This window comes from Toxotes jaculatrix, chromosome 14 (assembly GCF_017976425.1).
Source record: "Toxotes jaculatrix isolate fToxJac2 chromosome 14, fToxJac2.pri, whole genome shotgun sequence".
Classification (NCBI taxonomy): domain Eukaryota; kingdom Metazoa; phylum Chordata; class Actinopteri; family Toxotidae; genus Toxotes; species Toxotes jaculatrix.
Genome location: NC_054407.1, coordinates 21,194,222 through 21,219,240, shown reverse-complemented (window position 1 = coordinate 21,219,240; position 25,019 = coordinate 21,194,222). Strand labels below are relative to the sequence as shown.

Below are 25,019 nucleotides of genomic sequence, written 5' to 3'. Positions count from 1 at the left end.
TTTGAAATGCAAAATGACGGAAGTTCGGATGGGTCAAACGGCGTCTTCCGCGTTGCCAGATAGCAGCAAAAACTACGAAACCGACGGACGAATTTCTCATAAAAAGCACTTAGTGCCAGTAAGGGTATGTTAACATCTACTGTTTCTAGACATCGCGCTGTCCTTTAGCTAATAAATCGTTTTTGTCCTCTTAACGTCTGACAACCCTTTTATGTCTTTAGCCACCCGGTTTTGTTGATAGCAGCCGGCGCAAACTCATCTGGATACAGTCATTTATCTAACCCCTAGCCACCGTGCTAACGTTAGCTTTCTCACTCTTACCGTTTAAAAGAAGCCGATACTTTTCTCGCAGTGTCAGGGAACTTTGGTCGCTGATAAAGGAGGATTTGACCTTTTTAGACTCTGAACGCAGAGCTAAAACTCTGATTAACTCACGGCGTTTGTTTGCTGTTTATTGAAGCCACTGTTTCTCAAGAATATTCGGTTTTGTTTTGGTTTGTTTGACAGGAGCATCCAGGACAGTGGTGTTATGTCAGCTGACCTCCCCCTCTTGCTGCTGCTGAGCTGCTGACTGTCACCCTGACCACCCCATCATTATCATGTCCCTGGGCGACAACCCTCACCTGCTGCTCGGCAGGATCCGCTTCCTGAACAAGTGCATTGAGAGTTTCAGGAGGAGCGAGCCGATGCCGGAGTGTCTCTGTTATGTCCCCAGAGAGGTGTGCTACAAGATCTGCAAGGATTCATCTTCCTCCTCCTCCGCCTCCTCCGGAGCATCAGCAGGAGGCTCTACCGTCGGAAAAACCGTCGTCTCCGTCTTTGAAGGTCCACATCAGATCCCTCATAGCAAGAGAGCATGCAAGTACAACATTGAACCAAAGAAAGGGACTTGTATCCGGACAACAGGGGAAGAATACTGCAATAGCCAGGGCCTATGGGTCAAAATCAATAAGGTAAACTACACTCTCTCGCTGGTTACAGTCACATCATTAGGCAGTTTAGGCTTGATGGTGGAAGTATTCAGATCGTTGGGTAAAAGTACTAATCCCACACTGTAAAAACACTCCATTACAAGTAAAAGTCCTGCACTGCAAATGTTTGCTTAAGTAAAGGTGTGTAGGTTGTGCGGATTGTGGAAACATCCAACCGTCACAAAAAATGTTAATGTAACTGTTGAGATATAAAAGGCAAACCTCCACATCTGTGTTGCATGAGAAAAACGTGAAATGTGTGGGCAGCTACTCCTTGACCTTGATGACAGTTCTATTCCACAACTGCAGCCTCTGAAATTCAGCTTTAAGAGCAGTCTTTGCTTTTTGTACCACTGGGTGTGGGTCATATAAATCACTGTTCAGCGTTCTTATCTCTGTCATATCATTGTAATTGTCAGCATGTTGTTGTCGAAGCAAATATAAAGTCCAGCGTTCACATGGACATAGAAATCCCTGAACAGTAATGGAATTTTCTTTTTAGCTGTAGACGTGCATCAATGAAACTGTCATCATTACTCTGGTAAACTCCACTGACTCACAGGTGAATTAGTCAGGACAAACTCATTCTGTGCAGCTGAATGTTGTTCACACCCACAGAACTTCATTTTGACCTCATGTGTTGTACTGAGTTTTGGGGAGATGTTTGCAAAATGATGCACAAGACGTCTAAAGTATTTCCACTTGATGTAAAGGTGCGGCTATTAAAAACCATGGAGTCTTGGGTCTGAATATCAGTGTAAACATCATGTAGCTGTTTCTTTTCCACACTGTACAGCCGTACTTGTGCCTCTTACTGTGCAAAGGATTTTATCACAAATTATTGTGTTATTAGGAGCAGCTGGAGGAGCACCGTCCAGGTCAGGAGTTGGAGGAAGGCTGGATCCTGGTGTGTAAACACACAGAGGGAGGCGACAGGCTGGTGCCGGTGGAGTCGCCAGAGATCGTCAGCAGGCAGCAGCAGCTCCTCGGCTACGACCATAAACCCTGCAACAGGTGGGAGCAGGTGGTGGATGTTGAGAATGCACTTTACATCGGCGCCAAGCCCAAAATCGCTGAGTGTGATGACGCCGCCGTCCAGAAGCTAAGGTGAGCCTGTTTGTGTGAGAGTGTGAAGACCCTTTCAGGATGTTTTTCTACAGCAGCAGGTTGTCAGAATAAGATGCTTTTCCCTCAAATCTTCAAGGTATGTCCCTCCCACCTGGACATACGAATGTGACGAGGACCTGGTGCACTACTTCTATGACCACATAGGGAAAGAGGACGAGAACCTGGGGAGTGTGAAGCAGTGTGTGACCAGCATCGATGTTTCTTCATGCTCAGTGAGTCACATACATGCTGCAGGGTTTTGTATTTCTTTGTTTTTCCTCTACGAAATAGTCTAAAACAGTCTAGACAGTAAATCCTTAAAATAAACAGGATTCTTTTGCTCATGCATATATATACATATATGTATACATATACATTTTCAACTCAAGACAAGGCTTTTAGAATAAGTCAGTGAGTATTAAAGCCGAACAATCAAGCATTTTATTTATTGTTGGCTCTCTTAAGTTATTAAATAACATATATATCTGTATAAATAGCATGTACAGTTGTTATTCTTCAAGTGGGAAGTTTGTTGCTGTGTAAAAACCTATAAAGAAAAATGTGAACATTGTGTTAATGCACTGTTTTACACATAAAACTACCCTGATGTTTGTTGACAGGAGGATCCCAGTGGAGGAGCAAGCTGTCTGACAGATGGTGACACTGAAACCTACTGGGAGAGTGACGGCATGCAGGGACAACACTGGATCCGCCTGCACATGAAGAGAGGCACTGTGGTCAAGTAAGTAGCAGATTAAAGTCAACTTTAGTGTGTCTACTGTTTTTCATTGTAATCCAAACCCTGAGCTTCCAGTTTGAGTTAGTAATTTCATTCAACCTTTTATCTAGTTGATAACATATTTGTCTTGTATATAATGGGCTTCTCTTTGCTCTCTAGTAAGCTGATACTGACCGTGGACTCAACAGATGACAACTACATGCCCAAGAGAGTCACAGTTTATGGAGGAGAGGGAGACAACCTGAAGAAGCTGAGCGATGTCACCATAGACGAGTGAGCCTTTCTAAATAATAATATTAACAAGAACATTTCCTTAGGTCTCACAGATACCACTGGTTTTGTATTGAAGCTGTTGTCAGACAATGTTTTGTGTCAGTATTTAACATTTTAAGCAGCTGTTTAAGGTGGAAGATGACCTGTACATTGTCTGCAGTTAGGGAAATCATATGAAAGTTAACCATCTTTGATATTACTTGGTGCATTAAATGAATTGGGAAAATATGATTATAAAATTTTAACTCTGCCTGATATACTGTTTAATATATTCTGTTCATTCAGTAAGCTGACAAATGCAGTCATACTACAGTGTTTTCAAATGCCTCTGCTCTTTTTTTTTGCCTCTAGCAACCTGATTGGAGAAGTGTGTGTGCTGGAGGACATGACATCCCACCTGCCTGTCATTGAAATCCGAATTGAGGAATGTAGAGGTAAAGCTTTCTATCACATTTGTATATATTTAAGCAGATGCTTCCTGTAATTTCAGACGCTTCAGTAAATCTTGGATTTGAAACAGTGTTTTCTCATTCTTTTGCTTTCACAGATGAGGGAATAGACGTCCGGATCCGAGGCTTGAAGATCAAGTCGTCATGTGAGAGGGACCTGGGCCTGAACGCTGACGTTTTCCAGTCCTCTAACCTGGTGCGCTACCCCCGTCTGCAGGGCACCCTGCCTGACGTCCTGTACCGCAGAGCATTAGTCATCCAGAGGTAGGTCAACAGTCATCATACTGCCAAGGTTCATATAGTCAGAAAAATATCATGAGCTAAATATAAGTCCTTATTTTTATGGAAGGTTTGGAAATCTCAGAAATACAAATCAGATACTATGCTCTATTGATTGATTATAAGCATTAAGCAGCAAGTTTGTGGTGATTAATTTGTTCTGTCTCACTCTCTGCAGGTTCATCTGCCTCCTGGACAGTGTACTCCCACACTTGGTGCCGGCCTGGGACTACAGCCTGGGTACCTTCAACCAGATCAAAGTGAGTCATTTTAAAACACTAAAGGTGTTTTCTTAAGCCAACACCCATCCCAGATGTTAAATGGAGGTAATATTGATATACACTGATATATTGATATACGTGCATCTTTGAAGTTGTTAAAGGAGCTGTCCTTTTATAAGCTTCCAAAATGAAACCTCACTCGCATGTTCTCTGGTGCCTTCTAGAGCATAAAGCAGTTCCTGCTGCTGTCAAAGCGTCGCTCAGCCCTCATCACTCAGTGCCTAAAGGACTCTGAGACCAGTAAGCCCAACTTCATGCCCCGACTCTACATCAACAGACGTCTGGCCATGGAGCACAGAGACAACCCGTCTCTGGACCTGAGCTGTAAGAACGCTGTGTTCAGTCAGGTAATGTTATGTCATTTTACTAATAAATAAATAATAAATAATTTCATTGTTTTGTTTTTCATTTGAACACCAGTGTGACTGAATTTTTGTTTTTTCTCCTTACAGGTGTATGAAGGGCTCAAGCCATCTGACAAATTTGAGAAGACCTTGGATTATAGGTGTGCCTTTTTTTACTTCTTTATCTTCGGTTTCAGATTATTCTTTCCTGAATATGGTTGTCACTGATGAGCCTCAAAAGCTAAATCTACAGTCTTTCTTTTTGGTTCACCAGGTGGCCCGCTCGCTATGATCAGTGGTGGGAGTGTAAGTTCATTGCAGAGGGAATCATTGACCAGGGAGGTGGATTTCGGGACAGTCTGGCAGACATGTCTGAGGAGCTTTGCCCGAGCTCAGCCGAGTGTCCCATGCCTCTGCCATTCTTCTCCCGTACATCCAACCAGGTAAACGCTCACGGTCACTGTCTGCACATGGCCAGATTCCGGACAGGATGAGGCATCTTTCTCAAACTGTCCTTTGCTGCTCTCTCAGGGCGCCTTAGAGGCCAGAGATTACTACGTCCCCAACCCGTCCTGTAAAGAGTTCCACAAGTACGAGTGGATCGGTCAGCTCATGGGAGCTGCTCTCAGGGGAAAAGACTTCTTGGTGAGTGATGCTCAGTCTCCACCTACTGTACATTGTTTGTATTGTTATAAAGTAAGAATGAATAGGTGACTTCTTCCGTGTCCAATCCTGCAGGTCTTGGCTCTGCCCGGGCTGGTGTGGAAACAGCTGACTGGGGAAGCCGTCAGCTGGAGTAAAGATTTCCCTGCTGTAGACTCTGTTCTGGTGAGGACATTCAGATCATTTACATTTGCTCGTCAGTCATGCAATGCAAATCTGTCTCAGACTAGATTACATATCATTTACATGCCTCTGAATGGCTGCACTGTCAGTATTTGGCTTTTGTATATTCTTATTATTCCTACCGAGGCCCTAATCAGCTGCCCTGACCCAGTTTTACTTTGATCAATAAATCTCATCATATCTGAATTGAATGGTTTATTTGAAACATGGTCGTTACAGCATATCAACCTTTCAAGAATATTCAGAACAATCTCATTCTCTTTACACTGATTCACTGTCTCAAGGAAATTTTGGTTGTGTGTTCAGGTAAACCTGCTGGAGGCCATGGAGAACATGGACCAGGAGACGTTTGAGTTCAGGTTTGGGGAAGAGCTGGTGTACACCACCCTGCTGAGCGACGGCCAAATGGTGGAGCTCATCCCCGGCGGCAGTAATGTGGCAGTTCGCTACGAGGACCGCAGCGAGTTCGTCCGCCTGGTGCAGAAAGCTCGGCTGGAGGAGAGCAAGAAGCAGGTCAGACCTCGGTGCTTTGAATGTGCTCAGACTTTCTCCTGTAGCAGGTGCTTTTATTATATTAGCTGGTAAACCCCTGAAGTGTGTGTATGTGCCTGATGATAACCTGTGTGTTGCAGATTGCAGCCATGCAGGCGGGGCTGCTGAAGGTGGTGCCTCAGGCGGTGCTGGACCTGCTCACCTGGCAGGAAGTGGAAAAGAAAGTGTGTGGAGACCCGGAGATCACTGTGGAAGCCTTGAAACGACTCAGTGAGTGTCCAGCCCGGAGTTTTATCTAAGCCCCTCTGACCGAAGAGCCATATTCTAGCCATGCAAGAGGCAGGGCTTTAGGCATGTCAGTGTCAGTCCATCACCTCGGTCTAAACTGAAATAAACCAGCAACTGTTGGATGAATTGCCATGAATTATTTACTGAAGCCAGATGATAAGTCCTGATGACTTTGCTCATCTTCTGACTTTTCCTCTTGTGTTACCAGCAGGCCAAAGTTTTTCTTTGTCCTTTGGAATATTATATATCAAACATCCACTTGGTGGATTAACAAGGCTAAAATTTGGTCAGATTGTCTAAACCACTTAATTTGGAGGTTAAACCAAATGTAATATTAATAAGACCCGAGTTGTTATAAACCAGAATTATCCTTTAAGAAGCTTTTAATCTGCAAGTGAGGGAAAAGCCCAGTAGGCACCGATTCTAGAGCTTCTGTTGTAAACTGTAATCAGGACTCTGATTCGTTGTAATTCATCAGTGTTGTTTCTGTCTCCTCACCAGCACGATATGAAGACCTGGAGCAAAGTGACGTTAGGGTGCAGTACTTGTGGGAAGCGCTGTCAAACTTTACCAATGGTCAGTTCACTGTTAATTTGGCAACATATTACAGTTGTGAATAACTTTTGCAACATGTCATAGTAACTATGTAGTTTGAAGTCTGCCTTGTGTTTTGGTGTATTTATTGCACTGAGAATATAAAGCACAGCCCTGTGCATTACTGATGAGATGATACCTATGAATCGACATTTATGGTGAGTGACTGACAGTGGTTTTGAATTTTGTTTTCAGAGGATCGCAGCAGGTTTCTGAGGTTTGTAACTGGTAGAAGTCGTCTTCCCGCTCCTATCTATGTCTTTCCTGACAAACAAGGGTGAGTTCAAGTGCATCCCTAAAAATTACTGTTTTCTGTTGATAGCAAAACAGCTAATTTAGAAAACTTACAATGAAACATGATGCTTTTATATTCTCTAATTTAAGATGTCCTCTGTTTCCTGATTTAGCTCTGAGACGACAGATGCTCTTCCACAGTCCTCCACGTGTTCCAGCACTCTTTATTTACCCAACTATCCAAGGTATACTAATGTTCTGTGTTTTGTAAATGCAGAATCTGTTCCAACATATTGATGTGTACATTAAATATACAACTGTTTACAATGTACTGTATGCATGTCCACATTGCACATTGATCATGCTGGTTCTCTCATGCAGTGCAAAGGTTTGTGAGGAGAAGCTGCGTTATGCTGCATACAACTGTGTGGCCATCGATACAGACATGAGCCCCTGGGAGGAGTGATCTCCCTGCTGCTTCACTGAACAAACTCTGGGCACTTTACAGATCACTGATGAATGGAGAAGGCTTGCCAAGTTTATCACCATATCTACACAACTGCCAATTAATCCTTTCTGTATATAATAAAGAACTATATGGAAACATGGAGATGGTGTTGGAGTTTCACTTAATGACTTCTTGTGTTTCTTAAAGGAAACATTTAATGAATGGATGTGTTCAAATTTGTTTTCACAAGTCATGACAGGCTTGTCAACATAAATGGGAACCTATAAGAAAATGTTTGGCTTTTGGGAAAGTTTCTTTATGATTAATGTTATACAAATAAAACATGAAGCAGCAAATACAGCTTACAGATAATAACTGATTTTGCGCATTATTTGTACCAAATGAACAATGCGCATTATTTGTACCAAATGAACAAATACTCACTTTCAATCAAATACGATGTTTCACACACAAAAATGGTTTTTGGTAACACAAAATACTGAGTGGAATCTGACAAGAAAATTCAAAAGTGATTCAAACAGCAGAGTCTTACAGAAGAAAGTAATGTAGATGTATATTAAATATATATGTATGAATATAAGAATAGTTTAATAAAATATAAAGGTGTAAACTAATTAAATTGTATCATGAATGTATTCATTTATATTATTTAAAGAAAATGTAACTAAAGATGAGGACCTTTACAGCAATGTGTTATTAATTTTTAGACATTAAAAAACAGAAATAAATACAATAAGACAAATTTAGGCCTCAATGTTGGTGTCAATGTTAAATTATATTTATCCAGTAAAACATGAAGTCTGGATTTTTTCCCTAAAGTTATAGAATGTGAATCAATTAAGCAAGATATATTATTATAGACGTAATTTGTGTGTAAAAATAATTGTATGAACCAACTAACAAAATCACATTGTTTCAAGAAAGTCTCGTTAGCTGTGTCTTATAATCTCGCGAGAACACGTGGCTTCAAACCTGCCCATGATCCTTCGCGGTTCCTCTTTCTAGCCGGCGCCTGAGAATGGGTACGTGTTTTCACGCTCGGGTCAGAGAGAGAATCCTTGTCCATCTGATGTTTTAGCGAAGGAATAATCCGAGAATGGTTGGATATATTTTAGATAAATGTTCTTTTAACAGATGTAGCTTTATCTTTGTTGTCTGCAGTCAGTTTATCTTATTTTATTGAAGTAATTTCTTGTGGATGTCAGATGCAAGATGGCTGCTCGAATTGGCCGTGTAGTTAGCAGCAGATGATGAAGCGTGGTTGAAGACGAGCTGAGGTTGCAGTTTATGAGCTTTGGGGCATTTTACTAGGATTCAACGTTGTCTGTTTAACGTGTCCGTGGTTTAAGAAGAGACTCTGTGCTTGTACTTGCAGTTTTAAGAGCATCGGGCTAAAGGAGAGCTTGTGTTAGCATTAGCGAGTAGGCTGGTCGCAATCATGTCATGCTGTTGCACTGAAACGCTGTGAAAACAGGGTAGTTGTCTGCAGTTAACATAATTTATCTTTAAGATATGGCTCTAAAAAAAGTTAACGGTGTGGTTTAGGCACTTCGGTAGCATGCTGCTGCCTAAATGCATTAGTATGATAAAGATTTGAAACCAAGTATTTTCTTGCTTAATTGATGAGTGGTTTGATCAGTAATATCAAGAGATTGTGAAAAATGTGGGGCACATTTGAGCAACTGAGCTCAAAGAAATTTGATGATGAATTGCTCCAAATTCACTGATTGTTTTGTCTGACTAAACGTGGCAGCTCTAAATCATGTGTTCTTAGTTTAGTCGGACATCAGTCTCGGAGACAGTAGTATTATGTACTTTAAATGACATGGTCTATCATTTGAAAATGTACTTCACATGGTTAACAATTGCTTGAGTAACATGATGAAACACTTCATGCGGAATCCAAATTAAAATTGCGGACAACCTCTACCTTGGAGAACTGATTACTCAAGCAGAGAAAATCATTTTGTGGTGTTGTCCTCTGAGTTGTATAGTGATTAACTCCTGGTTGTTGCTTTCTTCATTCATTCAGGTATCTCAAGGGACAACTGGCATAAACGCCGCAAGACCGGTGGTAAACGCAAGCCCTACCACAAGAAGAGGAAGTATGAGCTTGGGCGCCCACCTGCAAACACAAAGGTGAGTGAGAACCAGGGGTTTACCAGCACAAGCTTGAGTTTAATGTTATGTAGCGTGGGTGATGAAAACATGACCTTAGGTGGGTCTTTTTTGGACCGTTTTGGTTCAAAGCTTTGGACTTACCAATGTTAGGACTTGTCATAGTTACACTGACACGCTTCAATACCCGTTCATGGTACTGGTATGTTTATTTTTCCATGAACCTTCAGAAGGCAGACTTTATGTATAAATAATCTGAGTCATTATCATATTAGTTGTATCATAACACTAATACAACACTGTTTCTATAGATTGGACCTCGCCGCATCCACACAGTGAGGGTCCGTGGTGGAAACAAGAAGTACCGTGCTCTGAGGTTGGATGGTGGAAACTACTCATGGGGCTCTGAGTGTAAGTTAATCTTCATTGCATCTTTGATTGTATGAGACTATTTGAGGTCTCTTTGATGTTGCACGTATCTTTCCATGACGATAACTTTGTCCAGTTCTGCTACTGAATGAAAGTGGTGATAACAAAGACTCTGAGAAAGACTGGTTTCGCACATTGTTATGCATTTTTAAAGGTTTGTCAAAACTTCTTAGTTGACCAAAGAAATGAGAAGTCTACTTTTGCTAACAACGCTTGATTTTGTGTCCTCAGGCTGCACAAGGAAGACCAGGATCATCGATGTGGTCTACAATGCCTCCAACAACGAGCTGGTCAGAACCAAGACCCTGGTGAAGAACTGCATAGTCCTCGTCGACAGCCTTCCCTTCAGGCAGTGGTATGAGGCTCACTACGCCACTCCTCTGGGACGCAAGAAGGGAGCCAAGCTGGTAAGTGAGGAAAATGCTGGTCTTACATCATTGTTGCATAGCTTTTGTTTTTGCAGTATTGTATTATTGCTTTGAAAGCGGTCAGTGGATTAAAATTCTAAAATTAAACTAGGATACGTCATAAGTGGAAATCGGGCCACTGTTAAGCAGATAGCATAACTTTTAGACTTGTCCCATCTGCACAAAGGTGGCATTTCCTCCTTTTAATACTAGAGGTTAAAACTTTTGGTGAATGGTATATCAAATCAGTCTGACTTTATCAGATTGAATTTTATATATTTTTTAAAAGTAGTCTGTGTGGAAATGTACTGTCTGGGTTATGTATTGAAGTGGTCTGTTTTAGGTATGAATGTATTTACTTTTTATTTTATTTTATAAGAAACATAATTTTGCAACCAAGATCACGAGGTAATGAAAATGTTTTTTTTTTTTCATGGCAACTTATGTGCTACATGTCTTTCCATGAAGATAACTTTGTCCAGTTCTGCTACTGAATGAAAGTGGTGATAGCAAAGACTCTGAGAAAGACCTGTTGCCTTGACCAGTGACATATTAGTTATGAGTTATACATTTCAAAGCCCCAATGCAAGCTACCTGCTTAACAGTGAAAGTGGCTCACAAATGTTTGATGTCCCTCTAATAAGCTTTGTTTCCTCTGCTGCTGTAGACTCCTGAGGAGGAAGAGGTCCTGAACAAGAAGAGGTCAAAGAGGACCCAGAAGAAATACGATGAGCGTAAAAAGACGGCCAAGATCAGCACCCTCTTGGAGGAGCAGTTCCAGCAGGGAAAACTGCTTGGTAAGTCCATCATTTGTGGTGGCCTACTCTCCTGGATGGCTGTTAGCTGAAAGCTGCCCAGTCTCCCCAGGGGATCACATGCCACCTGCTTTAGTCTACATCTACATCCTTTACATGTGATTGAAAACTTGAAGTCAGATGGCAATGGTTATTTTATTTATATAGTGCATTTCATTACACATAAACTCAATGTGCTCTATTATGGGAAGGCACAATACAGAAATACAGGTGTAAACAGTAGAAAATAGGTAACATAGGCTTCAAATGTCAAGATTTAAGATGCCAATTTGTGTTAAGGCGTAAGACAAGGTTTTGGCTGCATTTGTCTCATCTTTTGGGTTTATAAGAAGTCGGAATACCTCAGTATCTCAGAAATAATCCACTTTTTTGAGACCAGTTTAAATGCAGTGTTCCTCTTGTCATGGGAAATACATACTTATTTATGGATGTGGACATGAAGTCCAGCTAAATTAACTAGTGTAAGAGACTTAACTACAGGACTGTTGCTGGCCTGAGGCAGTTTATCCACCTTCATTACTGACCATGTCTCTGTCTTCCCTCCTGCAGCTTGCATCGCCTCCAGACCCGGCCAGTGCGGCAGGGCCGATGGTTACATCCTGGAAGGCAAGGAGCTCGAGTTCTACCTGAGGAAGATCAAGGCCAAGAAAGGCAAATAGATGTACAGCTGTTTGATACGTCAATAAATTCCTCCCACCACACCAAGTGTCTGTCACTGCTTTACTCATTTTCTCTGTTGATTGGTGGCTACTTTGAGGCTGAGAACAAAAGATAAATATAATAATTAACATTTTAATTACAGATTGAATAAAGCAAATGAATCTCCTGTTGACCTTTTATCAAACTCTACATACAGAGTTAATATGGATAGTCTGGAACTGGGAAAGCTAGTTGGTGAGGAATCTTGTGATGTTCAGTGGAGGGAGAGTGGCAAAAAAAAGATCATTGTCTAGTGTGAATAGCTACTTTGCACTGTGCAGATGACAATAAACCCTTTGAATCTTGAAAGTAACTGAATACATTAAAGTATTGTACAGAAGTACAGTTAGATACTTTCAATTTATGCTGCTTTGCGCCTGAAATTCCCTGAATTTCAAGGAGGATTTGGTACTTTATACTCCACTACATATACATGACTGCTGTACTTAGTAGTTACGTTACAGATTAACAGTTTACCTACCAAATGTGTAATCCATGTCTAAACTTTTGTAGTTAGTTCAGGACTAAAGTGCTAAACTAAATTAAAGCTGCAAGCAGCGATGGGCGGGGTTTTGCCAGGCCGATAATCGGTCTATTTGACTCTTTTAAGTACATTTTGTCTATTATCCTTTCGTTGTTGTTCTTAAGTAAATAATGCAGGATTTCATTTACACAGTGGAACTGATGTTTTATTCAGTATAAGATCTGAGTACTTCTTCCCCCTCGGATGAAATATGCGTATATTTTGATTTATAAGCAATAAATGGCACCGTGAGTATTAGTGTTTTATGTGGGCGTTACCAGTACAGCGGGTAGTAAATTAATTGGCAACTTTTTTTTTTTTTTACGATCAATTAATAATTATTTTTCAAGTAAAAACACCAAACGTGTTGTTTCCAGCCTGTTAAATGTGAGGATCTGCAGTAGTACTGAATACAGGTGTGCTGTTTGGTTGTAAAACGCAGTAGTAGGGGTTATGGTTATGGTTAGGTAACTTAACTGGAGCAAAAGTCATTTTACGTACGCGGAGATGTGCCACGTGACCAAATCCCGCTGCTGTGATTGCCTGAGACGGCCTTCATTTGGAAGTGGGTCAAAGGTAGTCGTCAGGTTTGTGCTGCTGGAAGGACGTGTGTCAGAACAATGCTGTTCAACAAGGTAGGTTTTTTTTTTTTTATATTAGCCGTAATTCACCAGCAAGATTTAGTTAACGAGAGATTGCTCGCCGCAGCTCGTTGTCCTCCTGATCTGCACTTTCATTTTTATAGGGAAAAATATACAGCAACGTCACAAGCTAACGTTAGCTAGCTAAAAGCTGCAACCGTTATTTAACACACACAAAAACAAAGGCTCCAAGTCATAATGTTTCTACTATTTATATCACACTCTAACGCTTAACTCAGTGTTCAGCCTCGTGTATTTTCTATTCCAGTTTTGACAAGTCTAGGTACAGTGTTTTTGTTTTTTTTGTTTTTTTGTTTTTTTAATCTTAAAAGCCATGAAAAAGTGTCACTGCGCGTTTGTCTTTGCTTAATTTATACCAAATCAAATCTATAAAAGGTTGTTATATTTGTCTAAACAAGTATTTTTTAAAACAGTATTTCTATATTTTCATGCAACAAATTGCGTATTTTCCCTGCGTGTCTTGCGCTAAAAGAGCAAGGACATAGGGTATGCCATTTCCTCATTACTGCAGAGGAAATACAGTTGCTGCTTGAGAAATGCGTTAAAACCTGCGTGACCCAAATGTAATGGTAATACATGAGATGCACAAACTGGGACTAACTAACTAACTAAACGTAACTATTTACTAACTTGTTACTAAAAACAAAGTGTGGAGGTGGAGGTATGTGTTGCTGATTTCCACCTCAACACATGCGCACACAGGTGCTCAGAGCCACCGTGCGGTCTGGGATCCGGCTGCAGAGCTCCAGTGCTACTGCAGCCAGCGCTAAAGCGTCTTCCAGTGGCCACTCATCATCCCTCGGCTTCTCTTTTGGTGAGTAGCATTCGTAGAAATTTCACACAGTTGTAAAGGATAGGTTCATTCATGGTATGCTGGACGCAAGTGTGTATTCCATTTTGACCTAATGATGAGGTTATCGGTCCATGAGAAGTTACAGTAGGCTGTGTGAGATATGATTAGTGGCGGTTTTTGCCACGGGTGAACCGGGCAGCCGCCCGGGGCGGCATCACATGGGGGCGGGTTAGGGCGCTTGGAGGGGGTCTCGCCCAGGGAGTAATTCAATGTAGAACCGCCACTGGATAAGACAGTACAGTCTACACTGTGAAATATTAATTAATATAGAAAATAAAAAAATTGACACCTTTGTGATGATTGTAATAATTAAAAAGAAAAGAATTTTGCCAGCAGCATCATTTTAATATATTGCCTAATCTGCATTTATATATGTACGATTGATAAAGACCCAAGGTCTTAAGCAGTGCTTCACAATGCATTTTAGCACAGAACAATGACTAGTTTTTGTCTCCCATCATTGAAATTGCCGTAGGGAGGGAGCCTACACACCTAGTGTGGAGCGAAGGAATGATTACAACCAGTGAATCTTTGAGTATCCATATGGGCATGCAAGAATTATTTTAAACTGTTGAAAGAAAATGTGCGTATTCTTTTAAGTGTGTGTTGAAGCTGCTTATCACGGATCTTCTTCCTGCCCACAGAGCTGACTGATCAGCAGAAGGAGTTCCAGGAGCTGGCGAGGAGGTTTGCACGTGAAGAGATCATCCCTGCTGCACCTACTTATGACAGGAGTGGTGAAGTGAGTATGGCCTAAGGATTAAAGTGCACTGAGCGTATATGTAAGATTAAAAACAGCTTGATTCGAGAGTTCACTGTCATTAACGTTACAAAGAATATGATTGAATGTGATTGTTAGTTGCTGCCCTAGCACAAGTATTTCCACAATTTACATATAAGTCTTGTCTTTGGTCACATTTGACCTCACAATTTATTTATTTTTAATAAGTGTGAATAATACAACTCATAAATGTTGTGTCATGTTGCAGTATCCTTTCCCCATCATCAAAAAAGCATGGGAGCTTGGTCTGATGAACAGCCACATTCCACACGAATATGGTATGTTATTTTCATGATCTTTGACTAGTACAAAATTACCTGTCATATTTTTAATTTTTGCACATTATGCTGCCTTCCCCCACTCTTCTGATGCACCTTGTCTTGTACTAGTTTAGTCTGTAGATAAAGCCCTAACAGTAGCCACACATAATTAATATGTATTGAATTGGCTTTGTGAAATAGCAGTTTAAGTGTTTTAATTTTGTTCTTATGTCAGTGGAGATGGTTTATTTCAGGCAAGTTGGTGGATTTGTCTTTTCTTTTTTTTGTATCTAGGTGGAATGGGCTTGTCAATCTTTGATAGCTGCCTCATCACAGAAGAGCTGGCTTACGGCTGCACGGGAGTACAGACTGCTATAGAAGCAAACTCTCTGGGAGTAAGTTGTTGTTTAATAGGGTTGCTAGTTATTCTCTAGCACCTAACATGTTTTTAAAGAGCTGGTTTATTCAAACACCAAGGAGCAACATACTGTAGTCAGGTAATTAAATTCTGTTTCTCCCACACAGCAAATGCCTGTTATTATTGCTGGGAATGATGCACAGAAGAAGAAATACCTGGGAAGAATGACGGAAGAGCCTTTTATGTGTGTAAGTGATTAACTTTAGAAGATTATTATATATTTGAAAGTACTCTTCTGTATCCAGTAATGTCCCATGTTTGTAGTCTTAATTACAAATTCTAAAATATTTGTACTTTACTTGAATCTATCCCTAGCACCTCATCCCAGCTTCCTCATCCTGATCATTTATTTACTTTTAAAGTTTTGTCTGTGCATGGTGTCATGTAAAGTGCATCATGACATGTTAAATAGTAGGGCTGCAATGAATTTCCTACCAAATACTTAACATGGTACTAAAATAATGGTGAATCTGGCCCCTGAGAGTATCTCACTTCATGTAACTTTATTTTTCACATTCTCTCTAGAATTAACAGAAGCAAATGGCTTCTTGTGATGGGAGATACCTAAGTCCTAACATTATTTAACATTATAGTACTACTTTCCTGCTGTGTCCTAACTGCTCTGTCGTCCATCAGATCAGACACTGTTAACTCCTGTGTGGTTTGTTTTCGGCAGGCGTACTGTGTCACAGAGCCCGGGGCGGGCTCTGATGTGGCCAACATCAAGACCCGAGCTGTGAAGGTGGGTGATGAGTATGTTGTCAACGGGCAGAAGATGTGGATCACAAACGGTGGGAAAGCTAACTGGTATGTACTCACTAATATTGGTGTTGTTGAACATTTGAAGAAATGCTTGTTTTTAATGTCTGATTTTTGGATTTACTTCTTTTCACTTCAAAGATCAGGAAAATATGTAATTAGTCCAGGGTTGCCCAGACTTTAACACTCAGTTGCATATGCTTATGTCCTTTAAAGGTGATGAATACAAAAACATGTTTGTTATTGTGAAAGTTATTTGACCATTTTTGCATCTTTCATATTCCTAGGTACTTCCTCCTGGCACGCACTAACTCAGACCCCAAATGTCCAGCTAGCAAGGCTTTTACTGGCTTCATTGTGGAGGCTGACACTCCAGGAATTCAAATTGGAAGGAAGGTACGATGCAGCTTTTTCCTCTCTAACACATGGTCTGTGTGTCCCTATGACGCACATTAAATAGATAAGGCTTGTATAAATTATTATTCGACATTGGGAAACATATGCAATCCGTACTGGAGGGTCCCATAATGTACTTCATCCAGTAATTTGACACTGTGACATGCACAGCCTGAGGTAAACATGGCCTTGTGTTTGTTTTGTGATTGTAGGAGATGAACATGGGCCAGAGGTGCTCTGATACCAGAGGCATCACCTTTGAGGATGTGAGGATACCGAAGGAGAACGTCCTGATTGAAGAGGGAGCTGGATTCAAAATTGCCATGGGTGCATTTGACAACACTAGGCCACCAGTAAGACTTTAACACCTGTGGTACCCACACATAGATGTCATAGGGTCAATCAGTCATAAATGGCCTTATTTATAGGACTTTTAGGGATTGAACATAACACCCTGGGTGTTCACCTGGCCATTCACCTTTACCTACCTCACTGCTTTTTGCACTGCCTACACAACATCAGATTAAAGAGCATTGTAACTAAATCTAAATGAAATCCCTTTGTGTAATTATATTTGTCACTGAAGATTTGTGTTTTTTATGTTTACTAATTGAATTAATGCAATGCAGGTGGCAGCAGGAGCAACAGGCCTGGCACAGAGAGCACTTGATGAAGCTACCAATTATGCACTGGAGAGGAAGACCTTTGGCAAAGTTATCGCTGAGGTTTGTTCACATAGACCTTGTGTTATGATATCTGATTGTTAGGTGACAACTCAGGTGTACAGTGTTGAAAATGCAAAGATGAGTACAGGATCAACAGGCCCGTCTTTCTCCTTCCTTTTCACAGCACCAGGCCGTGTCGTTCCTTCTGGCCGAGATGGCGATGAAGGTGGAGCTGGCCAGGATGGCGTACCAGCGGTCAGCCTGGGAAGTGGACCAGGGCCGCAGAAACACCTACTATGCCTCCATTGCCAAGGCCTTTGCTGGAGACATCGCCAATCAGGTGGCCACTGACGCTGTTCAGGTATTTGGAGGCAACGGGTTCAACAGCGAATACCCAGTAGAGAAGCTGATGAGAGACGCCAAGATCTACCAGGTGGGTGATTCTTTTGTGCACCTAATCACTGCTAGAAGAGATATTGTTTGGCGCAATTTAAATTTCTTACATTTTCATTTCCTTTTTTAGATCTACGAGGGAACAGCTCAAATCCAAAGAATCATCATTGCCCGAGAACACCTGGGAAGATTCAAGAAATGAACTCTTCACACCTGACTTATCCTCGTTCAGATGTAGTTTGTTGTAACTTTTCTATACATATTCATGAAAATAGATCCGGCCACTTAAACTCAGGAGAGAGTGCAAAATGTTGTTTTGCCTTAATGCTGTTTCATCCTGCCTTGCTTCTTCAGACTGATCCAGATCCCGAGTTGGCAGACTTCAGTCTACACTCCCTTTGAAATAATGCCATGATTCATTCAGTTAATTGTTTAATGGAGCTATCAGGTGAACCTTGTCAACTCATTAAGTCACAAAATATGACATGACCATGTCCTGTTTACCTTGTTTACCAGGTATTACCAGGCATTCAGGTGATCATCTCCCACTTGTAAATATATCACATGAAATAGACCATTTAAAAATCCTCTGCAGGTTGTAAATAATGCCAGTCAGGCACAAACGCCACTGCTTCTGATAGCAGCCTGGATATGGTGCTAAATCCCAGTGCATTACAAAATAAATGCTGTATTTATTTAGCGTTAGCTCGGTAACCTATTTGCCAGTTGTCCATCATTTATTAAAGTGTAAAGTTCATATCTGGTATTAAAGTTTGTTGTCTTTTTGAGGACAAGTTACTGATGGTAAACTTGGACATATTTGACTTTATAAGTTGACAAGGGCAGCCCGAACACACGCCATTTGTTGTTTTTTTTTTTTTTTTTTTTTTTTTTTCTTGGGAGGTGAGATTGTCTCATTTTGGGGAGGAGGCACAAGTTCAGCCTGACTTTCAGCCTTACACTGTGTGTTGCAGCACTTAGTTGTTGATTTCGGTCTTAGTCTCCAATCTGACTGGCAATAAAAGCATGTAAAGTCAAAGATGATGGTGATTAGGTCCACTTCATGCCTTATTCTGCCTCTCGACATACTTGTAGTGTTTGGCTGTTCTTGACATTCTTCGCCCATTCAAAAAAAAAAAAAAAAAAAAATTAAACTTACAAAATAACTAATTACTCAGACTTTGCAGATTCAATGCACATTTCTAGAAAAACGAGTAAAACAAACTTAATCTTGATCTGTACAAGACATAAGAGACATAAGAATGTGTGTCTGATGAATTAACAACTGTAAACCTGCATGTTGTCTGAAAATGGTTTTCTGCCTTATTTAGCAATTAATCCTCATCAGCTGCAGTTCTGCATTACAGTGCCACCCACTATTAAATACAGAGAGGAATCAGCTTCACACTTAACCATGGAGAGTCTCTGTAGATGTAGAACGTATGGATGCAAAATGTAGACCAGTGGTGTCCAAACTGTTCCACAAAGGGCCGTGTGGCTGCAGGTTTTTGTTCCAACCAATGAAGAGCACATGGTTTGACCAGTCAACTGTCTGAAGACTGAGATCAGTTGATTAAATGAGTCAAGTCTGGTGTGCTGCTGCTTGGTTGGAACAAAAACCTGCAGCCACACGGCCCTTTGTGGAACAGTTTGGACACCTCTGATGTAGACTGTGCTTCAGGTGAACTGTAGCATCACTTTTTGAGAATATCTATAATAATGATGAATTCATTTGAAGATTTTCAGTCTGTGCATCATCCATTTATTAAATTATTCTGTTCAATCTAGAAGTGATCATCATTTTATGATGTTTTTGTGGACATTAATAATGGAAATAAAAAAGGTGTTCTCTGATTTCTCTGTGAGGTCGGATGGTTGGATGAACCTAGGAAATCAAAACCAGCTAACACACTGTGTATAACTGGTTTCTCAGAGGAGAATCTAATGCTGGCATTGTGAGGAAAAGGTAGAATCATACACTACACCACAGATTTATATGCAGCAGTGTATTAACATCTGTAATATAACAGCTTCAGATATCTGACAGCATCTCAGGTATGTTTTCATACTTGAATTTACACAGCTAACATGTTGTATACTTCCTGTGAATATTAATCGAAACATGGGAATGAAGATTTATTCATTAGGCCTTATTCATTAAAGCCTTACTTTAAACCAACCACTTGAGTGCCTTGAGATGTTTTTTACTTATTTATTTTTTTAACAATATGTTTTACCCTCCAAGAGCATGAGTGATTGTGGGAGACACAAAGAAGTGCTCCTGTGTTTTGTTTTGTTTTGTTTTGTTTTGTTTTGTTTTGTTTTGTTTTTTCTTCTGCATGTAAGAAGAGTCCCGGATTAACTATGTGTAGCTGGATCAGACCAACGGGATAAATTGGTACTTCGTAATCTGCGGTGCACACTCCGAAGCAGAGGGTGGCGGTAGTGCTCCTCATGTGCTGGTTTCCAACCGCCCTTAAAAAGAGACGAAGAAGAAGAAGCAGCAGAAACTCGATCATGCAAAATCTTTCAGGATGGTAACCAGAATATTGTTGTAAATTGATTTATTACTCAGTGTATTTTAAGATAACATTGTAGCCGAAGTGGGTTGAAATGTCAGCTCGTCTCAGTTCTGTCTAGATTTGACCTATAATCATTGAAAACGTTTAGTAAAGTGGCTTAAATGTAGCTAGCATCAATATTAGCCTGTAGCAGCATGTAGCTCGTCGATAGCAAAGCCTGTCAGCAACCAATATTCAGTCATTTAGACACATAATACCAATTAATGCAGAATAAAGCTTTTACAGTGGAAGGATGGGGTGTATTAATTTTTCATAGTGTAACGAGGTCAGGTAGATCTGTGACCTGTTTTCGCTGTTTTGCTGTGTGTTTAATGTCAGGGTACCCAAGTGAAAGATGTCATCATTAAGCCCGACGCTCCCAGCTCACTGTTGCTGGACAAACATGCAGACTACATCGCTGCCTACGGCTCCAAAAAAGATGATTATGTGAGTGTTTTGTTTATTATTAACATCTGCTATCTTCTTATGCTTATGTTTGCATAGGAATCGAGCACAATGACGAGGCAAGTTTGTTTGTGAATGGACAAACAGTTTAACTTAAAATATATGGGATAACAAATGGGATAAAAGAAAGTTTTGTCTTATCGTGGCTCTAGTTTACCCCATGCTTTTGCGATGTTGATTGTCCCAGGTTTAGAAACTAGTTTATTCTTTTACGTAAACATTATAAAAAATCAACCTTATCCTGGAGCTGTACAGTACACACATGCTGTTCTGCTGTTCCTTCATGTCCTGTTTGTGTTTGTGTAGGAGTACACATTGTCCGAGTACCTGAGGATGAGCGGTATCTACTGGGGGCTGACGGTGATGGACCTGATGAGCCAGCTGCCCCGCATGAACCGGGAGGAGATTATAGACTTCATCAAAGCCTGTCAGCATGAGTGCGGAGGTATCAGCGCCAGCATCGGACACGACCCCCACCTTCTGTACACCTTGAGCGCTGTCCAGGTGACCCCTCAGACAGTCCGCATGAACTTTCACAGATTGCTGCTTACACACAGATTACTAAATATACACATTTCAGAAGCTGTCACCAGAGAATTTTGGAATTCTCTCCTAGAAAAACGATTCAAAACTATTAAGCAATTATTTCTGGTTTAACTACAGCATTTAAAAAAATGAATTTCCTTAGATCTTGTCATTATATGACAACGTGGACGCGATTGATGTGGACAAAGTGGTGGAATATATCAAAGGGCTGCAGCAGGAAGACGGCTCATTTGCAGGAGACAAATGGGGTGAGCAGAGTTTACTCTGGTTTTGACATCTTTAGAAATATTTGCACCATAAATGACAAACTGAAGAATTGAATGTAAAGCACCACAATATATCCCAGGTTGAGTATGTACTTCTTTTCAAATATATTTGTACAAATGTACAGGTTAGGGTTTGCAGCTGAAGTCTCAATTTTATTAATGAACATAAGACTGTTATTTATAAGCTGTTATTTATTTTGTCATATTTGCTTTAAATATAAGAGTAGAATAGTGTTTGTTAATATAATGACAGTTGTGTGTCTTAACAGGAGAAATAGACACAAGGTTTTCCTTCTGTGCTGTTGCTACACTTGCGTTACTGGTATGTACCTGAGTTTTTCCACAGGTTTTTATCATTAAGTAAACACACAAGAACACTGTAATTCAAAGACGTCTCTTGGTCCTCTGTTCTTTCTCAGGGCAAGATGGACCAGATAAATGTTGACAAAGCTGTAGAGTTCGTCTTATCCTGTATGAACTTTGATGGAGGTTTTGGCTGCAGACCTGGTTCGGAGTCTCACGCTGGTCAGGTGAGTTCGCTGATGTACTCATATTTGTCATATGGGACAAATGTTGTGAGTTTTACTTTCTATCAGTTGTTTTTCAACAAAAGCAATGAGTTAAAACTAGAAGTGAATTGGAAGAAATCAGGTGTTAAGGTGCCAGTTCCATAAATTATTATTCACACATCACAAACATGAGGCTGCAGGCTGGTCTCGCAGGAAGGATGCTGACTCAACTAAGAGGTTTTCAGTCCTCGACAGTAACAGGAGGGAACGTTCTCACTCTGGAAGGTGGCTGGTTTTTACATTTACACGCCTCCTGAGTGGCGTCGTGTTAAAATCCTTCTCAGATAAAAATCTCTGTTCTTTTCCCTGGTGTGTGTTAGATTTACTGCTGCACTGGCTTCCTGTCGCTCACCGGGCAGCTGCATCAGGTGAATGCCGACTTGCTTGGCTGGTGGCTCTGCGAGAGGCAGCTGCCGTCCGGGGGCCTCAACGGACGACCTGAGAAGGTTTGTGCTTGACAGATGTTCAGCGTTCAGATTCCTGATTTCTTCCTGACTTCTCCTGCACTGATGCTTCACAGTCTCCTCCAGTATTAGGAAATGGTTTTCTTCACACATCACTTCAGGTTTCATACCTTACCGATCAGTGCTGCAGAGTTTTTGCATACCTCAAAACTGATTTAGTGTTTTGTTTTTTTAATATTAAAAATACAATGCAGGCCACATATAGGTGCCAATTGCTGTGGATAATTTTACTTTAAAGTGGTCAGCAACATTCAAATTTAATTGAAAGTATAACACAACAGAGGATATTTCTACTGCTAGTTACATTTTCTCTGTTCCGCTCAGCTTCCAGATGTGTGCTACTCGTGGTGGGTGTTGGCGTCGCTGAAAATCATCAATAGGATTCACTGGATCGACAAGGCCAAGCTGCGAACGTTCATCCTGGCCTGCCAGGACGAGGAGACGGGAGGTTTTGCCGATAGACCAGGAGACATGGTGAGTCAAGCACGATTAAAATCCACGTGCTGCGATGGAAAGAAGAAATGTTTCACTTCTCATTATCCTGTCTCCTGTTTCATCTGTGGTCACCTTCATGTCCATATGGATCTCATTAAGTGTCCCCCTCTCTGCAGGTGGATCCTTTCCACACTCTGTTCGGAGTTGCAGGTCTGTCGCTCCTTGGAGATGAACAGATCAAGCTGGTGAATCCGGTGCTGTGCATGCCCGAGGACGTCCTGCAGAGGATCGGACTGCAGCCGGAGCTCCTGAGCTAGCCCTCTGACACTGTCGTTCCACCATCGCACTCTCGTACACACTCTCTCTCACACACACTGACACACACACTGACAATGCCCCGCCTAACACCACACCAGCTACCGCTGCTGGATGTTGGGAGCAGAGTGAGGACCACCACACATCGTAGTGTTAGCTGAAGTCTACAGACACATTTTGGATGCAGGTTTCGTTCAATAAGGACAAAAATCTTAATGCAGTTCTGACTCATTTCCTCTGAGCCTTTCTGTCTTTAAACACTCAACCGCTCTTATCACGTCAGTTTTCTTGGGTTCTCTGCAAGACAAAGGGGTGATTTTAAGAAATGTTATTAGACATTTTTTTTGAAGGAACAAAAGAGAGATGTTTTGAATTACAACCATCGTTGCAAAAGCCCAGAAATCCTTAAACAACATTCCATTACTTTTGTTCACTTTGTCAGTTTGAGGGAAAACGTAACTGTTAGCACAGGAAACAGTTGTGGAAATATTTCAGTCTCTTATCTCTTTCTTGCTCTCATCACCTTTTCAGCCTGTCAGCTGGCCAAGGAAGTTATTACTGCCATCAGTTTTTCTGGCCATAGACAGAGGAAGAGGCACCAATTTCTTCCTCTTTTGTTCTGCTTGGCTTCATTATCGTATTTGTTACCTGAGCGACTGAGGAATATTCTGTTTTACTTGACAGATTTGTACATTTGACCTTGAGGGAGTAGAAGGATTATGTGTGGAAACGATCAGCGTAATTCAGCTGAAAGGTGAAAATTAGGTTTTGTTTTTCATAAGACACTCGACTGTTTGTTAGTTATTTGGTTTAAAGGCACCTCGTCTCTTTGTTTTTTGTTTGTTTTTGTTTTTTTGTTGTTTTTTTGGAGCCTTTTCCTGCACTACCAGTTTCAAATAAAAGAACTTCCACATTTGAAAAATAAGAATGTGAGAAGGACAAACTCTCCTCATCCTGTTTACACTAGAGCAGTCACACCAACACTGCACTAATAATAGATCTCACAAGTGAAGATGCAACACAGGACATGTTGCAAACGAAGATAGATTTGTTTATGCTGCTGCATTAAAATAACCTCAGTTTTCCATTACAGCAACACTATTATTTTGGCAACCTTTGGAGGAAGAAGACACCCGGAGGTAGAACACATGCCGGTGTCGTCGTCTCCTGCCAAGTATATTTAATTTCTTATCCACAGTCTCAGCTATGCTGTTTATTTAAATCCTTGTTACTCAGTCCAGCATTGTACTGCAGCTGTGGGCAGATGGTTCAGGTTGCCCCCATGCTGTGTCACGAATCACGAAATATTTCCAGTTTTATGTTCAGATGATTCTGAACAGATTTTTTTTTTTTAAATGGCCTTTGGAAAAAAATTTACATTTATTTGATTTGTTAAACTTGTTTATTTTTGTTTCAGGAATAACTGGTCTTCATGTTGCTGCACTCAGGTTGTCTTACTGAATGCACACATTTCTTGTTGTTACAGAGAGTAAATAAATCCCACATTAACATGTCAGTTCTCAGGTTTTCACCAATTTGAATTTGAGTGCTCAACACTTTACTTTAAGTTCCCCTGTTTAACGTTTCTAAGCCGAAGGTAAACATTTAAGAAATGGTTTATATGTAGAGGAGATCAGATATATGTGTTAATTAATTTGCACCCATTGTGGAGTCCCACAGGATAATGAGCGACATTATAGTAAAACAGTGTAATAATATAAAATATGTATTAATATAAGGAGTTCTACTTGTTGATAATTGCTGTAGATAAATAAGCATTTAAAATGTCCTTATAGCTGAGCTGACAACTGTGTCAGTGTTGTATAAACCATTTATTAAATGTTTGTGTATTTC

At 40.7% G+C, this 25,019-nt stretch overlaps 4 protein-coding genes and 3 non-coding genes across 7 annotated transcripts; all 7 read left to right on the top strand.

The window, feature by feature from the left end:
- Positions 1-28: 28 nt before the first annotated feature.
- hectd3 (HECT domain containing 3) lies at positions 29-7,507 on the top strand. The gene is made up of 20 exons (XM_041054589.1): positions 29-124; positions 508-953; positions 1,825-2,078; positions 2,176-2,311; positions 2,699-2,820; positions 2,977-3,090; positions 3,442-3,524; positions 3,638-3,803; positions 3,997-4,078; positions 4,264-4,446; positions 4,552-4,604; positions 4,718-4,886; positions 4,975-5,088; positions 5,182-5,271; positions 5,596-5,802; positions 5,922-6,051; positions 6,571-6,645; positions 6,859-6,940; positions 7,071-7,142; positions 7,279-7,507. The coding sequence occupies exons 2-20, from the start codon at positions 600-602 to the stop codon at positions 7,361-7,363; spliced, it is 2,571 nt and encodes an 856-aa protein (XP_040910523.1). The 5' UTR covers positions 29-124; positions 508-599; the 3' UTR covers positions 7,364-7,507.
- An 830-nt stretch (positions 7,508-8,337) lies between these two features.
- On the top strand, positions 8,338-11,836 carry LOC121192765 (40S ribosomal protein S8). The gene is made up of 6 exons (XM_041054643.1): positions 8,338-8,388; positions 9,399-9,505; positions 9,796-9,895; positions 10,145-10,320; positions 10,988-11,117; positions 11,685-11,836. The coding sequence occupies exons 1-6, from the start codon at positions 8,385-8,387 to the stop codon at positions 11,792-11,794; spliced, it is 627 nt and encodes a 208-aa protein (XP_040910577.1). The 5' UTR covers positions 8,338-8,384; the 3' UTR covers positions 11,795-11,836.
- Positions 9,557-9,664, top strand: LOC121193841. The gene has a single exon (XR_005895326.1). It is a non-coding gene; the product is annotated as a small nucleolar RNA SNORD46 (small nucleolar RNA).
- LOC121193839 lies at positions 9,965-10,033 on the top strand. The gene has a single exon (XR_005895324.1). It is a non-coding gene; the product is annotated as a small nucleolar RNA SNORD38 (small nucleolar RNA).
- On the top strand, positions 10,778-10,846 carry LOC121193840. The gene has a single exon (XR_005895325.1). It is a non-coding gene; the product is annotated as a small nucleolar RNA SNORD38 (small nucleolar RNA).
- Positions 11,837-12,857: 1,021 nt separating the features above from the next.
- Positions 12,858-18,717, top strand: acadm (acyl-CoA dehydrogenase medium chain). The gene is made up of 12 exons (XM_041054615.1): positions 12,858-12,992; positions 13,722-13,833; positions 14,517-14,614; positions 14,862-14,931; positions 15,208-15,308; positions 15,439-15,519; positions 16,008-16,138; positions 16,378-16,486; positions 16,699-16,839; positions 17,116-17,211; positions 17,336-17,584; positions 17,675-18,717. Exons 1-12 carry the CDS (start codon positions 12,978-12,980, stop codon positions 17,744-17,746), a joined length of 1,275 nt encoding a protein of 424 aa, XP_040910549.1. The 5' UTR covers positions 12,858-12,977; the 3' UTR covers positions 17,747-18,717.
- A 1,316-nt stretch (positions 18,718-20,033) lies between these two features.
- rabggtb (Rab geranylgeranyltransferase subunit beta) lies at positions 20,034-24,104 on the top strand. Its single transcript, XM_041054621.1, has 9 exons — positions 20,034-20,081; positions 20,445-20,552; positions 20,877-21,074; positions 21,259-21,364; positions 21,652-21,704; positions 21,802-21,912; positions 22,272-22,397; positions 22,740-22,889; positions 23,027-24,104. The coding sequence occupies exons 1-9, from the start codon at positions 20,079-20,081 to the stop codon at positions 23,165-23,167; spliced, it is 996 nt and encodes a 331-aa protein (XP_040910555.1). The 5' UTR covers positions 20,034-20,078; the 3' UTR covers positions 23,168-24,104.
- The last annotated feature ends 915 nt before the right edge of the window (positions 24,105-25,019 follow it).

Coding starts and splice junctions, on each gene's coding strand:
- acadm (XM_041054615.1), top strand. Junction 13,834..14,516: donor ATCCCTCGGCTTCTCTTTTG/GTGAGTAGCATT, acceptor TCCTGCCCACAG/AGCTGACTGATCAGCAGAAG. Junction 14,932..15,207: donor CCACATTCCACACGAATATG/GTATGTTATTTT, acceptor TTTTGTATCTAG/GTGGAATGGGCTTGTCAATC.
- LOC121192765 (XM_041054643.1), top strand. Junction 10,321..10,987: donor GCAAGAAGGGAGCCAAGCTG/GTAAGTGAGGAA, acceptor CTGCTGCTGTAG/ACTCCTGAGGAGGAAGAGGT. Junction 11,118..11,684: donor CCAGCAGGGAAAACTGCTTG/GTAAGTCCATCA, acceptor TCCCTCCTGCAG/CTTGCATCGCCTCCAGACCC.
- rabggtb (XM_041054621.1), top strand. Junction 21,075..21,258: donor ACACCTTGAGCGCTGTCCAG/GTGACCCCTCAG, acceptor GAATTTCCTTAG/ATCTTGTCATTATATGACAA. Junction 22,890..23,026: donor CCGATAGACCAGGAGACATG/GTGAGTCAAGCA, acceptor CCCTCTCTGCAG/GTGGATCCTTTCCACACTCT.
- hectd3 (XM_041054589.1), top strand. CDS start 600: ATGTCCCTGGGCGACAACCCTCACCTGCTGCTCGGCAGGATCCGCTTC. Junction 2,312..2,698: donor TCGATGTTTCTTCATGCTCA/GTGAGTCACATA, acceptor GTTTGTTGACAG/GAGGATCCCAGTGGAGGAGC. Junction 6,941..7,070: donor GTCTTTCCTGACAAACAAGG/GTGAGTTCAAGT, acceptor TTCCTGATTTAG/CTCTGAGACGACAGATGCTC.